This window comes from Motacilla alba, chromosome 1A (assembly GCF_015832195.1).
Source record: "Motacilla alba alba isolate MOTALB_02 chromosome 1A, Motacilla_alba_V1.0_pri, whole genome shotgun sequence".
NCBI classification, from domain to species: Eukaryota; Metazoa; Chordata; class Aves; order Passeriformes; family Motacillidae; genus Motacilla; species Motacilla alba.
In genome coordinates, this window is record NC_052031.1 from 56663039 (window position 1) to 56679826 (window position 16788).

A 16788-nucleotide genomic window follows, 5' to 3' on the forward strand; every position below is an offset into this window, starting at 1 on the left:
TAAAACTGGAGAGCAAAGGTGAGTGCATCACACTTGAAACACAAAGTTTTCGGAAGAAAATCTTACAGATAAAGGAAGATTGGGTCTCGGGAGGCTCACAAAGCAACTGCCTCTCAGTGAAATGCAGTTGCAATCCAGCAGACCAGATTTTCAGCCAGCATAACTGAGGGGAAATCACTGGAACTGGATCAGGTGCTGGTTTAGCCCAATGTGTCTAAATGTCTTTCATTTAGAAAGCCAGCCAGGCTGCCTCTTTTCTTCTTGTATTTCATTAAGAAGGAGAATGTTTTTCCTGCTCTGTTAGCTTTCCATGAATTCTTAGGAAGTTGAAACAGGACTTTTTTGCCTGTGAGTTTGGCTACCTGCCTGCATTTGTAGTGAAATTTGACTTTTACCTCATTTGTACAAGGTAGATGTTTACGAAAAGATGGAGATTATTTCCATTCCTTTTGAATTCCTAGCCCAGAACACCTCCAGAACATACATGTTCCCATGTATTTCTACTTCTTGGTAAATAAGGATTATAGATGAAGCACTGTTGTCTGTGTTAGGAACCTTTCCCAGGCCTGAACTGCCATGTAATATTCCAGCATGACTGCTCATCACAAACACTTGTGTCATTCCACTGTGCCCTCCTCATCACTCCATCCATGCTGGATTAGGGCTGAGCATCACTGCACAATGCTTCCTTCATCGCATCCATTAATCCCCTGGCTTTATTGAGTGGATTTGAGAGATGCTGTTTGGGGTGGTCATTGACTGTTGCACTGAGGATGTGTTTTATTGCATTCCAAATGTAGTATATTGTTTATGTTGAACTTGTTTTGCAGGTATTTGATTATTTTAAAGATGGAGATAGTGAAAGTCGAGCAGTAGTTCTACTCTTGAGTTTTCCATTCTCTTAAGGCTTGGAGAGGGTTGGGGGGAGGAAGGAAATTTCCTGGATTTTATCATTTCCTTGATAAAATGTCAGAGCAGAGGTTTTGAAGAAAAATAGCTTCCTTCTTTGTGTTTGCATCTAAAAAAGAATTTAAGTGGCTTATGTTTTGTCTGTAACTATGTCAATATACTTTCAGATATTACTGAGTTGCTTCTAGATTTTTTTCTTTTCTTGCTTCCTTACATTGTCTTATTAAATTGACTTGGAGAACTGTATTGTGTTTTTAGATATAGAGGTACAGAAAATGAAGAAGGCGGTAGAATCTCTAATGGCAGCAAATGAAGAGAAGGTAGCAAAGTCATTATTTTTTCTGTAATCATTCATCAGATTGATTTAAATCTCTTAAGAAAACCTTCATGTGTGAGCTTTTCACAATTCAACTAAAAACCAAATTTGTAAGCATCAATGATTTTCTGCAGTTGTTAAAATCAGATTTGTAAGAATCAATGATTTTCTGCAGTCAGAAAAATCAGATTTGTACAAGTCGATGATTTTCTGCAGTCAGAAGTACTGCAGTGCCTTTCAGGGACTATGAGCATTTATGAGCTCTGTACATGTGCCCAGGATCTGTTCAGAGTCCTTACACTGTTGAGTTCAGTGTGGTTAATTTCCACTGTGTTCTGCAAATGTAAAGATCTCCATACAAATGCCAGATCACAGGTGCATTTCCAAAAAGGCTTTTCTGTGAACTATGAATTATTTTCATACATGGTTTTTATGCTTTTATATTCATGTGCATTTTGTAGGATGTTTCCTTTTGATCACCAAAGTTCTCAATCCTTTGTACATGGCAAATTTATTATGCTCTACCTTTGACTTAATAAGGGAGCTAAAATCCACTTTCAAGGCTGGGACAGTTGTGGTGATTACCCAGATGATAATTTTTGCTAAATACAACTTTTGATATTTCAAAGCCTCTCAGCATTCTGAGTCCTTCCCATTTCTTTTAATCTCACAGCCAGTTAAACTAAAGGATCTAGTATTTGTACTTCTTATTTCTGGGGGAGGAAGCACAGTCACAACTTCCTTTTGTTTTAGGATCGGAAGATAGAAGAGCTTCGGCAATCTCTGAATAGGTACAAGAAAGTCCAAGACATGGTGATACTGGCTCAAGGTAAAAAAGGTATTGTACAACCAAAAAACAAAACAAAACAAAAAAAATGCAACTCTGCTATCATTTAAATTCCAGGTGTGTTGTGATGGTGAGCTTAACTGTGTGACTGAAGCAGAAGCTATATCTATATCACAACATGTAATGGCCCAGTCCATATATTCTAAGACTGGTGGGGGTTTCCAGACCCCTTCAGAGGCTGAAGATGGTCAACAGCCCAACAAGACTGAGGAAGCAAAATATGTGTTTTTGTTGTGTTGGGTTCACACCATGCTGAGTGTTGGAGGGGGAGCATTTTTTAAATAAGTATTGCCCTTTCTTGCAATGCTGTACCTTCAGGCACAGGAGGGTGTTAGAACAGACCTTGATTCTTCGGGAACTCTGCTCCATGGTCACTTCATGGACAGAGATTTCAGGCAGTGACAAATGGGCAAGAGAGGTTTTTGCTGTGAACAGCCTTTGGTTTGTGCTTGCCTCAGGTCTTTGACAACAAACACTGTATTTCTGCTCACCTTTTAGAAGGTATTGGTTGTCTTTCACAACCAGTCCAAGCTTTTTGGTAGCACTGAGGCAGTTCAGGAGCATCCAGAGTGGAAGGAGCAGAGGATGCCAACACTGGTGTGGGCTTCAACACTACCTGAATGAGACATACTCAGTTTGTGGCAGGCTGCAGACCTGATGTGGTCACTTCCAGGCTGGTGATAGACTCTGAGCAGTGGGCTGCATTTTTCCTCAGGGTACCTTGGAGATACCACAGAGACATCTTAAGTTTCAGGAAGACTGGATCTTCTTACTTTTCCTTAGTAAATAAGGGAAACAAAGTATTTAGAAGAAAATTCCAGAACAGACAGGAATGAAGTACTCCAGTTTGTTCAGCTTGTTGAAACTGATGCCACTAAATGCCCTTAGGGTGTTTGCTGGGCTTTTTGACCTCCCTCTGTTCCAACCCTGCTGTGTTGTGATGGTTGAACTGGGAAGTGACACTTGGCTGTGGCTCCCTTTCTAAAATCTAAAAAACCCCAGCAATCAAATCCTTCCAGTTTTGGCCCATAACTGAGCATGCTGGCTGCAGCTTGTGTGGGAGCAAGGGTTGTAAAACCAACAAGTTTCCATGTTCTCTCCCTTCAGGCAAGGAAACTGAAAGTGAAGACTTGAATTCAGGGTCTGTATCCATGGGTTTATTGGACACACCAAGTCTGACCGACCCAGAGAAAAGCCCATCCCCAACCCCAGTAACAGCATCTCCAATCCATGATGAGTTCAATGTGAACATTCATGAAGAGGTAGGTTGGTTTTGGGTTTTTTTTTTGCTTTATTTAATGCCATCATTCCTTGAAAACACTGCTTGTGCTGGATTCATATTGCAGATGACAAAACTCAAATTTCTGAAAATATTTTTTTCTGCATTTCACAGTTTTTGGTAATGTCTCATATTCTTTTGGGGAAAGTAGTTTTCTTGTGAAAGCTGCTGAGGAATTAAACTTATTTTTCTTAATCCTCAGATGGGATCAGGGGACAGAAATAGCTGCATGTATCATGAGAACAGAGCTAAATGACTTTTTCTATTAGTCATAGAAATTATTTTTCTTATCAAATATAGCTGTTTTAGGAGCTACATATACATTGTGAATCAGTGAGGAGCAAGGGGTGGAGCTACCTGTGTTGCTGCTGAGAGGCTGATTATAAGAGGTCTCTGGGGAGCGCGGCAAACAGGAGTGGGCAGACAGGGGTGTGGTGAGTCTTTGGGGCGTATACAAGGCAGTTCGCGCAGGCAGGGCAAACAGGCAGGGTCACCAGCTTTCTTGCTAGTAAGGAGTTCTCCGTGTCGTTTGAGGTTCTTCTGCCACCTGGTTGTGTTTGAGGTGTCTGTTAGTAATGGTTTCTACACGGTCAAAAACCGTGGCTGGTATAAGTGTAAGTGTAAGTGACCAAGTCGAGCCCTCCAAAAAGGACGTGTCTGTACAGACCCATTCGTGCCCAGAGTGTTTGAGCTTATCGGTGGCTTCAGGGAGTGTTGTGGAGGAGACCTGCCTGCGGTGTGAACAGGTGAATGACCTCCTTTCACTGGTGGCTGAGCTTAGGGAGGAAGTTGAAAGGTTAAGGAGTATCAGGGAAAGTGAAAGGGAAATAGACTGGTGGAGTTGTTCAGCCCTTCCGTCTTAAAGGGAGGCCTCTGACCAAGAGACTGAGGACTTATATGCCTCCCGCTCTCAGGCAATAGAAGGGCACCTGGTGGATGAAGAAGAGGAGTGGAAATGGGTCCCCATTCGGGGAGGTAATAACAAAAACTCCTCCCCATCTCCATCATCCAGCCAGGTACCACTTCAGAATAGGTATGAGGTCCTGGATCTAGAGACCCAACTAGATGATTTAGAAGAAAATTGTCTGCCCAGTGAGCCCCCCAGTTATGACTCATCTGTAAGACAGATCACTACCTCTAACATCAAGAAGAAAAGAAGGGTAATCGTAGTAGGTGATTCCCTTTTGAAGGGAACTGAGGGCCCCATATGTCGACCAGACCCATCCCACAGAGAGGTCTGTTGCCTCCCTGGGGCCTGGGTACAAAATATCACTGAAAGACTTCCTGGGCTGATTCAGCCCTCTGATTATTACCCACTGCTGATACTCTAGGCTGGCAGTGATGAGATTGAAAAGAGGAGTGTCAAGGCAATTAGAAAGGACTTTAGGGTACTGGGTCAAGTAGTTGATAGGGCAGGAGCACAGGTAGTGTTCTGCTCCTTTGGTAGTGGAGGAGAATGATGAAAGAAACAGGAGAATCCACATCATCAACAAGTGGCTTAAGGGTTAGTGTCATCGGCAAAATTTTGGATTCTTTGATCATGGAGAAACTTTTACAACATCTGCTCTGCTGGAAGCAGATGGGATACATATCTCTGTTAAGGGCAAAAGGTTTTTAGCTCATGAACTGGCAGACCTCATTGAGAGGGCTTTAAACTAGGTTTGAAGGGGGAAGGGGATGCAGCTGAGCTATCTGGAAGCAGGCCCAAGGGTTGCAAGGCTAAGTTAGGGGTGAAGTCAGTAGCCCAGCTGAGGTGCATGTATTCCAATGCACGCAGCTTGGGCAACAGACAAGAAGAGCTGGAGGCCATGGTGCAACTGCAGAGCTGTGATGCAGTTGCCATCACGGAAACATGGTGGGATGACTCACATAGCTGGAGTACTGCACTGCATGGCTACAAGCTCTTCAGAAGAGACAGGAAAGGAAGAAGAGGTGGAGGGGTGGCCCTTTATATTAAGTAGACTTTTGATGCTGTAGAAATTGAAACTAAGGAAGGTGGAGTTGAATGTCTATGGGTAAGAATTAAGGGGAGGGCCAACAAGGCTGACACCCTACTGGGAGTCTGTTATCGCCCACCCAACCAGGAAGAAGAGGTAGATGACTTATTCTCTAAGCAGCTAGGTAATGTTTCAGGATCATCAGCCCTTGTTCTTGTGGGTGACTTCAACCTACCAGACATCTGCTGGGAACTTAATACAGCAGAAAAGAGGCAGTCCAGGAAATTCTTAGAGTGTATGGAGGACAACATTTTGTAGCAGCTGGTGGGCGAACCCACCAGGGGAGGGACTATGTTAGATCTGCTGTTTGCAAATAGAGATGGGCTGGTGGGAAATGTGGTGGTTGGAGGTCACTTGGGGCAAAGTGATCATGAAATAATAGAGTTCTCAATATTTGGTGAAGTCAGGAGGAGCACCAGTAAGACTCTTGCATTGGACTTCCAGAGGGCAGACTTTGGCCTGTTTAGGAGACTTATTCAGAGCGTCCCTTGGGAAGCAGCCCTTAAAAACAAAGGAGTTCAGGAAAGGTGGGCATGCTTCAAAACAGAGATCTTGAGGGCACAGGAACAGACTGTCCCTGTGTGCCGAAAGATAGGTCAACGGGGTAAACGTCCAGCCTGGCTGGGCAAGGAGGTTTTGGAGGAACTTAGGAATAAAAAGAGGATGTATCAGCTTTGGAAGGAGGATCAGGTCTCTAAGGAAGTATTCAAGAGGGCTGCTAGAGCATGCAGGAAAAAAATTAGGGAGGCCAAAGCACAGTTTGAACTTAGAATGGTGACTTCTGTAAAGGATAATAAAAAATGTTTTTACAAATACATTAATGCTAGAAGAAAGGGTAAGACCAGCCTTTGCTCTTTATTGGACGAAGGAGGGAACTTAGTATCTACAGATGAGGAGAAGGCAGAAGTGCTTAATGCCTACTTTGCCTCAGTTTTTAGTTGGAAGATGACTTGCCTTCAAGACACCTGCCCACCTGGGCTGGTTGATGGTGTCAGGGAGCAGAATGGTCCCCCCATTATCCAAGAGGTGGCAGTCAAAGAACTACTGAAATGCTTGGATGTACATAAATCTATGGGACCAGACGGGATCCACCCCAGGGTAATGAGAGAGCTGGCAGATGAGCTTGCAGAGCCACTCTCCATCATTTACCTGGCTCACTGGTGAGGTTCTGGATGACTGGAAGCTGGCCAATGTGACACCCATTCACAAAAAGGGTGCAAAGGAGGATCCTGGTAATTATAGACCAGTCAGCCTGACCTCAGTACCTGGCAAAATAATGGAACAGTTCATATGAAGTGCCATCACACAGAATTTACAGGATGGCCAGGGTATCAGACCCAGTCAGCATGGGTTTAGGAGGGGTAGGTCATGTTTAACCAACCTGGTCACCTTTTATAACCAGGTAACCCGCCTAGTGGATGCAGGGAAGGCTGTACATGTTGTTTATTTGGATTTCAGCAAGGCCTTTGACACTGTCTCCCACAGCATACTCCTAGATAAGCTGGCAGCCCGTGGCTTGGACAGGAGCACTCTGTGCTGGGTTAGGAACTGGCTACATGGCCGAGCCCAGAGAGTGGTGGTGAGTGGTGCTGCCTCCAGCTGGCGGCCAGTCACCAGAGGTGTCCCTCAGGGGTCTGTGCTGGGGCCAGTTCTGTTTAATATTTTTATTGATGACATGGATGAGGGTTTAGAGTCTTTCATTAGTAAATTTGCAGATGACACTAAGCTGGGAGCGTGTGTCGATCTGTTAGAGGGACGGAGGGCTTTGCAAAGGGACTTGGAACGGTTGGATGGATGGGCAGAATCTAATGGGATGAAGTTCAATAAGTTCAAGTGCCGAGTCCTGCACTTTGGCCACAATAACCCCCTGCAACGTTATAGGCTGGGGACAGTGTGGCTAGACAGTGCTCAGGTGGAAAGGCACCTGGGGGTGCTGGTTGACAGTCGGCTGAACGTGAGCCAGCAGTGTGCCCAGGTGGCCAAGAAGGCCAATGGCATCCTGGCCAGTATCAGGAATAGTGTGGCCAGCAGGAGCAGGGAGGTCATTCTTCCCCTGTACTCGGCACTGGTGAGGCCACACCTTGAATGCTGTGTCCAGTTCTGGGCCCTTCGGTTTAGGAGGGACGTTGAGATGCTTGAGCGTGTCCAAAGGAGAGCAACGAGGCTGGTGAGGGGCTTGGAACACAAGCCATATGAAGAACGACTGAGGGAGCTGAGGTTATTTAGCTTGGAGAAAAGGAGACTCAGAGGTGACCTTATCACTCTCTTCAACTTCCTGAAGGGTGGCTGTGGTGAGCTGGGGGTCGGTCTCTTTCTCCGGGCAACAGCAGACAGAACAAGAGGACACAGTCTCAAGCTGCGCCAAGGGAGATAAAGGCTAGAGTTAAGGAGGAAGTTTTTCACAGAAAGAGTGGTCAAATACTGGAATCATCTGCCCAGGGAGGTGGTGGAGTCACCATCCCTGGATGTGTTTAAAAAAAGACTGGATGTGGCACTTGGTGCCATGATCTAGTTGAGGTTTTAGAACATGGGTTGGACTTGATGATCTTAAAGGTCTCTTCCAACCTAGAAATTCTGTGATTCTGTGATTTGGCATAACCCTGAAGTAAATATGTTGGGACTTTCTAAATATATCTTGTCATATTTAAGAGGATGCAATCATAATTGTATCCATTCAGTTAAATTATATGTAGGTTGTGGTTCAGTCTCTGATTTTTACAAACAGATTTTCCAGTACAAAAACTATAGATCTCTTCTCTAAACTCCAAGTCAGAGCAGGGTCTTGACTTACTTAAACAGCAAGAACACACTATGAAGAAAATGAAATTAAATTAAATGTTTAGCAGCTTTTTTTGTATTCTCTGAATTTCTGAGGACAGGATTAAGCCTGAAAAGTGGAGTACCCTTCATGGTGTCTGTGGTAGAGACAGATTTAGCAGGCAGCCTTGGGAGACTTGTGAGATTTTGTCTATGGTGTAGCTTAGCTGTGCAATGATTCATGTTTTATCTGCAGTGCCGTCTTTCAAGGAGTAAATCATTCTATTAGAATAAAGAAAAAAATCACTTTTGAAGCCTTATTTCAGATCCTTTTATTTATGGTTTATTTATTACTCTTTTTTTCATTTATGATTGCTTAATTTCAGCTCAGAAGATTGTAAAACATATTCTTCCTTCTTTTCAGAATTCCTTACAGATCCACACCAGCATTTTACAGATTTCAATCCCTTCCTTTTCATCAGCATCCAAGAGCTCAGAAACTGTTGCAGAGAGACTGAAAACACACCCTAGGTCAGATCCTACAAGTGAAATGAGGTATTATGTGTTCAGTGTATTTTTCAATTGTAAATCCCATATTCTATGACATTTAAGGAGAGCAATAATCTGTCAGTCACTGAATTATCAAGTCATTAGCCAGGTAAACAAGGCTAGGAGTCCCTTGGCTAGCTGCAGCAAACCAAGCTAATGTTCCTGAAGTGCATTGATTAAATCCTGAGTGAGCAAGGACTGGTTTGGTTGCTGTTGTAGCAGCACTCATAGTCTGTACCAGCTGCTTCACAAGGCATGAACAGAAGGAGAGGGAAGCTGATCTAACGTATGAAGGCCACAGAATCATTATTTTTGTCTATGTTTGCATCATGGAAGTCTGGCTGGCTTTGCCAGCCCTGGTGATTTGTGCTCAGACATTTTCCACAGCTGCTAAAGATGATTGTAAGGCACTGCCAGAACAAAAGGGCTTCCAGCTTTAAGCTGAGGAGGGGAGACAAAACCCAAGGGATGTGTGGCTGCAGCTGGGGCTGTGACTGAGCTGTGGCACCCAGGGGTCTCCATGCTTGGAACCAGTGGCAGCTGCTGGGTGAGGATTGGCTGTGACCTTTCATCAGCATTTCTAATCCTGCACCCTCCTTGTCCTGGAAGGAAACCCAATTCCTGCAGACCTGCACTGGCACTGCAGGGAGTACAGAAAAGCACTCACAGCTCAACAGTGATGGTGCTTGGGGTTTTTTCTTCTGGGTCCAAATCCCTGGCTTTGTCTTAAGAAGTATCAAACACTAAGAATCCAGAGGCAAGGAGATATTGTTGACTTGAAACAGTCATCAATCTCAATGTGAAGCATCAGTGCAAGCTGAATTTGATGTGTGATTTTTCCAGTTCCAGTTGAGGAAAGGATCCTATCCAGAAGCCCAGCTTTGCTCAGTTTGTGCTGTGCATGTTCCTCATGCAGCTTGAGCCAGCAGGGATTTCACCTGTGTCTTCTCTTGGAAAAATCCAAAGCAAGCACTAAACTGGAGCAAAGTGCCCTCTGCTGTGGGTGGTGACCAGGAGATGGTGACCTCCATTCCTTATGCTGCTGCAGACCTTGCTGGAACCTCTGCATTTATTGAAGCTGAATAGTTCAGTATTGTTATCATCTTACAGTGAGAGTTGTCTTTGCTGAGGCTCTTGAGCTCACCTTTGTCCTTTATCTTTCACAAGACTTGCAACCATAGCGGGGAAAATTTGCCATGTGTTAGTACCATAAGAGCTGAAGTGGAAATAGAATTAAAGCAGGCTGAGATCATAGGATTTCTGTCTCAGCCTTTTTTCATATCCTTTTTGCTTTCCAGTGAAGGAAGATCAACAGGTTCCTCCCCTGAAACTCATCTGTGTGATAGTCCAGTGTAAGTGCCATAATCAAATCTGTTCAGGGGACATATTTAAATATGATGGTCAACTTGAACCCCCACAAAGCACCCCCCCTTATTTTACATACATATGTAAATAGATCAGTTAATTTTAGCCAAGATGATATTTGGTGGTGGTAGATTTCTGCTTATGTCCCATGCTTTCATGATCATTATTTTCCAATGGTTTATCTGGGCACATGGTACTTCCTGTTACACTGTGAAGCATCTCTAATTTGGTGGCAGACTGTCAGTATGCTTTGGAATTTATAGTTTTCCACAGTGCATGCACACATGATTTGCTTTTTCTTTTGGTAGTGGGGGGAAGGTGGTCAGCTGACTACAATGAGAAAATAATTTTTGTTTCTGCCACATATCCATATTCCCTAAAGCAGCAGTTATTCCAGTGTGGAAGTTCTTACAGTATGTCATTAAATTGCATGGGCTCTGATTACTGAATTTACTGCACTGATTACTGCAGTATTGATCTTAATTCAAAATATCATTTGGTTTAGTATATCTCATTGTGTATTATAATGCTGTCTTTAAAGCTGATTCCTTTGAGTGTCTTTATCTTAGCAAGTTTAATTCTAATAAATGAGCTTGGTTTTTATGTTATTGTTTCAGAATTTCCACACTGCAGAAGTCCAGCAGTCTGAGCAGTTTGAGGAAAGAGGCATCTGAAGTGGTAAGTTTGGTCTCTTACTTCTCTCCCATCTTCTTGCACATAGGTGTGACATCTCTGTTGTGACCCTGTGGGTGTTGTGTTGCCTTCTGAGAAATTTTGAGTCAGAACAGGGCTCCTCATGTGTTGGCAGTGGTCACACACATGTGACATCTTCCACATTCTATTAAAGGAGAAAAGCTGTCCTTGAAAACACAGGTGCTTTTTTTTTCCTCTTTGTATTAGGCTTTTACCTGAGACTCTCTTGCTGTGTTTTTGCCCAGAGAATGAGGTGGGATTTTTTTACTGGATATGTCTTTTTGATTTAAGACAAGAAAAAAATAACTCACACCACCACTTCCTAGCTGTGTTTAAGGTGAATAATTTTGGCAGGCCATGTAATTAATGCACTGTAAAATACAGTCTGGGTTGACTGTATGTTTTAGGTAGTCAGAAACAAAATACTGAGCTGTTGGATGTCTGGGGGTAGCTTCAGTTTAGGTTTCTGTGGAAGTGACCAAAAGCAGCTAATCTCTAGCAATGCCATCAAATCAGTGCAATTCAGGTACTCTTTTGTGACAGCCCGAACTCCAGTAAGCTCTTGAATTCCCTGATACCTCCAGTGCCTTGCAGTGTAGGGGGGAGGCTGACAGGACTGAAAATGTTACCAGAATCTGATAAGAGCTGGAGTTCATGGGTTTGGGGTCTTTGGTTTTTTTGTTTCTTTGGACAGACAGGAGTAGAGGTTGTGGATGTTTTATCTACTTGGCTTCTACCCTGTCTGGTTCCCACTCTGCGTCCCCTCAGGCAGCTCTGCGCATGAGTGCCTTAATATTCTGTGTGTCACTAATCATGTGCACAGCTAATCCTTCACAAAGTGAATGAAAGCAACTCTATTTCCATGTCAGATCACTGACCTCAAAGCAAGCAAGGCTTAATCTGTGTGAAATACAGCTCTGAAGATATTTATTTTGGGAAAAGGAACAGTCAGGGAAGGGTATTTCTGTCAGAGCTTAACTGGGGGTAATCATAATGAATTGAATACTGGCTATAAACCATGACTTTTTAAATGCCTTCATCTTTCCCAAACAGGACAGAGACTGTGCACAGAAGCCAGCAGAGGTAATGTGTGTGTGCGTGGTGATGTGTGTCCTTGGAGAAACACGAGCAGAGAGCAGGTGTTGGCGAGCTGGGAGGTGTGGAATTGCCACATGCAGTTCCAGAGGGGGAATGGAAGTCCTGCAGACAGGACAGGGAGAAGTCTCTGGTGGCTGTCACCATCAGTGCTCAGCACCTTATTGCCTCCTCACACATCGATTATCTTCCAGTCTGATTGAGCATGAGGTTACCAGCTAAGCTAATGTTTTTCCCCCCACTAGATAATTAGCAAATCTAACCATTAACCATTTTACTGACTCTGAAATTATCTTGATTAGTGTATCTTTAAAAACCTTTGGGTTTCTCAATTGTTTTCTGTGAGTAGCAAGTGTGTTTCTGAAAAGCCTGTCATTGCAGACCAGTCACCCTGTGGTATCTTAAGGCCACATCTTGCAGTTCTTACCTCTAGGAACACCTGAGTAGAGGTGACAGACTTCAGATACCGCTCATAGGATGAATGCTGTATTGATTCAGCAAAAGCCAAAGGATCGTATTTGGGCTGTGAATGGTTTTGCTTCCTTCTTTTAAAGAGACAATGAAACAGCTGGCAAGGTTAAAGTACTGCTTTAATTTGGCTAACTGGAGTGTCTGATATCTCTTTTGGCATTTATACTCCTTGCTTGATCTGAAATTTCCTCTTTGCTTTGGCAGTGGACACAGTCAATTAATCCATTAATTATGAAATTGCAGAGCAGTGACAGACAGAAAGAGTTGTCTGACACTTGGCAGAGAATCAAAGTACTGTGGGGTGTTGTCTCTCTCCTTCCCACTTACTGCCCCTACAGCTGCCAGTGGGGGAGACAGAGACCCTGGAAAGCTGGAGAAGTTCAAAGCCTTGCAGGACTCTATTTTTATCTTTTCCATACTTTAAAGTCAGCCTTACAGAAATTGAGGAACATCTTAAAGAACACAATTTACTCTTAGCAGATAGTGATAGTAATCCTGGATCCTGAACATATGTCAGGGTTTAATCCCAGCTGACCGCAAAGGACCCCACAGCTGGTCCCCCTCCCTACCCCAGAGGGATGGGGAGGAGAATCACCAAAAAAAAGATAGAACTTAGGGGTTGAGATACAAACAGTTTAATAATTGAAACAAAGTAAAATCATAATAATAATAGTAATAATAAAAGGGAGAGGAAGAGAGAGAAAACCCAAAAAAGACAAGTGATGCACGACAATTGTATTGCTCATCCCCCACTGACCAATATCCAGCCCATCTCCAAAATACAATTGGCTCGCCTTCCCAGTAACCCCTCCAGTTTATATACTAGGCATGGAATTCTGTGGTGTGGAATATTCCTTTGGTAGTTCAGGTCAGCTATCCTGGACATGCAGCATCCCAGCTTCTTGTGCACTTCCTTGCTGACAGAGCATGGAAAAATGGAAAGTCCTTGATTCAGGGCTCAGCAACAACCCAAACATCCCAGTGTTATTCATATTATTCCCTACTAAATCCAAAACACAGCACTGAACCCGTACACAGTGTTGAACTAAGAAAAAGTTAACTCCTTCCCAGCTCAAACCAGGGCAACATATTCAAATGAAGATCTTGTTTATGTTTTTCATTATGGTTTTTACATTCTGTATTCTTGTAGTGACAGATGAGAAGGACTTCCCAGATTACCTGCCAGCAGTCACTTTGCAGGCTCTCAAAAGGCTTTCTGCAATTCCCTTATATTGACTCTTTATTTCCCTTTATTTCAAGCAGGTTAAACCTCCTGTGGAAGGCAATAATTTTGCAACCCTCCCTCCCAAGTCTCCTCATGGTGGCACAGGAGATGAGGATAGTTTTGGCACCCGCAAAGCCAGATCTTCCTTTGGCCGAGGCTTTTTCAAGATAAAAAATAACAAGAGGACTGCAAGTGCCCCCAATCTGGGTAGGTACCCTGCCTCTGCATTCAGATTCTGTGCATTTTAAAGCATCTTAACAACAGCTGTAACTGCCTTAAGAAGCAGGAAAGCCAGCCTTAGTCTCACTGTGACTTGGTGGCACTTCTGATAGTAGAATGTTTGGAAAATATCGAACAGCAAGAGAAGACAATCACTGATGTAAGGAAATATTTGATGTGGGTTCAGACTCTGCTGTGGTACCTCCCCTGGGACCTTGTAGGGGCTTGCTGCTGTATGAAATGCTTCCTGTCTGGCAGTAGTTCACACATGGGATTTGTGGGCTTTTTTTCCCCTGGGTCCATCCTTGGTTTATCTTTCACAAGATTTTCAGATATACAAAAATAGGACAGCAGCACTCAGTCTTTCTCTTTTTTTTTTTTTTTTTGTACTTAAGAAGCCTTGCAAAAGAGGTGGTGACAACAGGAACAGGATTGGCAAGTCATTCAAGCTCACGTTGATTTTTTTACCTGTAGTGTTGGTGGGGGGGTTATTTTGGTATTGTAATTTAGTGACATTTGCATATGACAAAGAAATAAACAAAATGTTCTGCTTAATGCAGAAGTCGCTGTTGCCGCTAATTGGAATTCTACTTACATTTACTGCTCTGCTCTAGCAGTCTTTCCGCTGATCCAGTTCAAACATCCAGTGAATCCCTGCATCAGATCTACTGCCAGACATCTGAGATTTTTGTTTTTCCCTTGCACGAGATTCAGGAATTTAGCTCTCTATTTCAGAAGCCTGAAGGGGGATAGCTTCTGCTTTGTTACTTTTAGATTTTTGTTCAAAACAAGTAACACACCTACACATTGACGATATGCTGCCCATATTTGCCTGTGACCTACAGCCTGGGAAGTTGCTAGCTTATTTGGAATATATGTGTAGTCTATTCTGAGGATTAGACTCTTTGCTTTGGTTTATTTCATCTTTGCTATTGTGTAATGCCCTGTGTTGTCCTGAAATTGATTTGTCTAACAAAGCGCAGTACTTGTGGCTATCCTAGAGGAGTGGAAGATGGGCCATGTAAATCAGGGTGCTGTGACTTTGAATAAGTTATTTATGTTATCCAGATTTCAGTGCCTCCATCTGTAAAGCTGCTGTCCAGGAACTTGCCACTTCACAGGAGCAGTGGGTCCTGGAGCAGATGACCTCCTTGCACCGAAGTGACTGCGGTGCCGTTTTTCCTTCCCACCACAGGGCTGTACTCCACTCCTTTGTTGTGAAAGGGAGTTTGCCAGTGACTTGGTGCTCCTAATCCCATGTGAACTCAGCATTTGTGTGGCGCTGTGTCTCCCATCCCTCGCTCCTTTTGTCCCTACTGTGTTGTCATGAGTTTTGAATTGTGTTTGACCTTGTGCCTCTGCGTGTTCTCTCCTGTTGTGCTGCGTGTGGGTTTGTGCCTTGTGTGGATATCTGAAGATCGCAGTCGAAGTGCCAGTGCACCTACTTTAGGTACAGTAATCCTGCATGTCTGCCTGTGCCAGCCCTGTGCCCTGACTGCTGCTGACAGCTGGCTGTGGCCACACACGTCCCAAACCACAGCCAGGCACAAGAGCTCTGCATCAGAGCTTCTGACCATCACTAAAAGGAGTTTTCATGTAACATCTGCCCTCTGCTAAAAGTCAGCTGTGCTGTTCCTGAGTAGCTGCTACTAATGAGAGATTGCGGGTCAATTTGCAGAGACTTTTGCTGTAACTTTGAGCACAAAGTTACGACAGACCGAGGTACCAGGTGAGAACTGGTGATGCTTAGTAGTTACCTTTGTGCTGCCACTTGTCCTGGATCCACTGGAACAGTTTAAAGTGTGGTGAAGTAGGAAATGAGCTCTGTTTCCCAGGCATTCATTTAAGGGAGTTCTGAGGGAAAGCATGTCTAATTCGTCTTCTAGATGTAGTTCTGTTTATGGTACAGTAAAACAAATGAGAAATATTTGGGGTAGATATGGAAGGAGCCATTCACACAGTAAATAAGAACCAGTCTTGTGATGTGAGCATTCCCTGGGTGGTTCTGGCAAGGACAGGTGAGACCTGCCTTAGGAAGCAGAGCTGTGTCAGTGCGGTGATGGTACAGCCACATGGGGTGGCAAAGAGACCAAGTGCTCTGGACCCTCTCTTTTTCTCACATGGCCCCCTAAATGTTACTGGTTCTACAGGGTTGTGTCAGTGCATGAAAAGGAGCCAGGTATGAGGAGCAAACAGCACAATTCCTGCAAATCTCTGCTACTAAGGCACCCAACCTTGTCCTGGTGTTCTCTCTCTAGAATGCCATTTCCACATTTTTTTGATTTTTTTCTCTTTACCTTCTACAAGTAAAGCAAAACCCACGAAAGTCACAGCCTGGTTTGATGTTAGTGCTGTCTCTGTCAGTTGCTGGATCCCTGTGTGGGATAGTGCCTGGAAATGGTCTTTTGTGTGACCTTGTTGTTTCACTGCAAGGTTTGAAAAGGTGGAAAATGGGATATGTTCATAGGTGTTCTGGCTGAACCATCTAAAGTTTGCCCAGCAGAAGGCTACACTGGCAAAGCCTGCAGTTTGTTGCTGGTCATGGCCCTTTTGTGGCCATTTCAGCATTAACTCTGTGGCTTGAGACCACATGTCCCAGCAATATAAGCTCTGCCTTAATGCATTGTTTACTTTTCTCCTGGATGTCTGAAAGTTCATTTCAAACACAAGTGATGGTCATTTAATTAGAGAGCTATATTAAAAGATGCTGCAAGTCATTCCAGGCCTCACTGCCTTGCCATAGCTGCTTCAGCTGAACAAGCTCATGCTCTCACTCTTCCCCAGCAAGCAACTGGCATGAATTCCACATGGTAGTTTGATTCAGCTATCTGGCACTAGCTAGCACATCTCTGCTTATGTAGTCTAGTACTGCAATTCTATTAGTTTTCTTTTTAAATTGTCTTTTCCTTTAATAGTTTAGCTTTTGTGGCAACTTCCCCTTTGGGGACAAGAGCCCTCAGGTTTGTTGTAATGGAAAACAGCTACAGATCAAGAATTTAATGCTTTTAGAGTCGGTGGTAATGTTGAGGGTCTCTGATCAGAGATGTTTTGTTCATCCAGAAGATA

The 16788-nt window shown here is 43.7% G+C and overlaps 1 protein-coding gene across 22 annotated transcripts in view; it reads left to right on the forward strand.

Annotated features, from left to right (window-relative positions):
* PPFIBP1 (PPFIA binding protein 1) overlaps positions 1 to 16788 on the forward strand; it is a 108162-nt gene that overhangs the window by 79915 nt on the left and 11459 nt on the right. For 12 of the 22 annotated variants that reach the window (XM_038153241.1, XM_038153248.1, XM_038153251.1 and 9 more), the window contains 9 exons: positions 1168 to 1229; positions 1979 to 2063; positions 3180 to 3334; positions 8530 to 8660; positions 9953 to 10006; positions 10637 to 10697; positions 11766 to 11795; positions 13539 to 13710; positions 15140 to 15172. In XM_038153241.1, the coding sequence (XP_038009169.1) occupies positions 1168 to 1229; positions 1979 to 2063; positions 3180 to 3334; positions 8530 to 8660; positions 9953 to 10006; positions 10637 to 10697; positions 11766 to 11795; positions 13539 to 13710; positions 15140 to 15172 (783 nt within the window). The remainder of the gene's footprint in view (positions 1 to 1167; positions 1230 to 1978; positions 2064 to 3179; positions 3335 to 8529; positions 8661 to 9952; positions 10007 to 10636; positions 10698 to 11765; positions 11796 to 13538; positions 13711 to 15139; positions 15173 to 16788) is intronic. The other 10 variants (XM_038153246.1, XM_038153250.1, XM_038153254.1 and 7 more) reach the window with 5 other exon arrangements.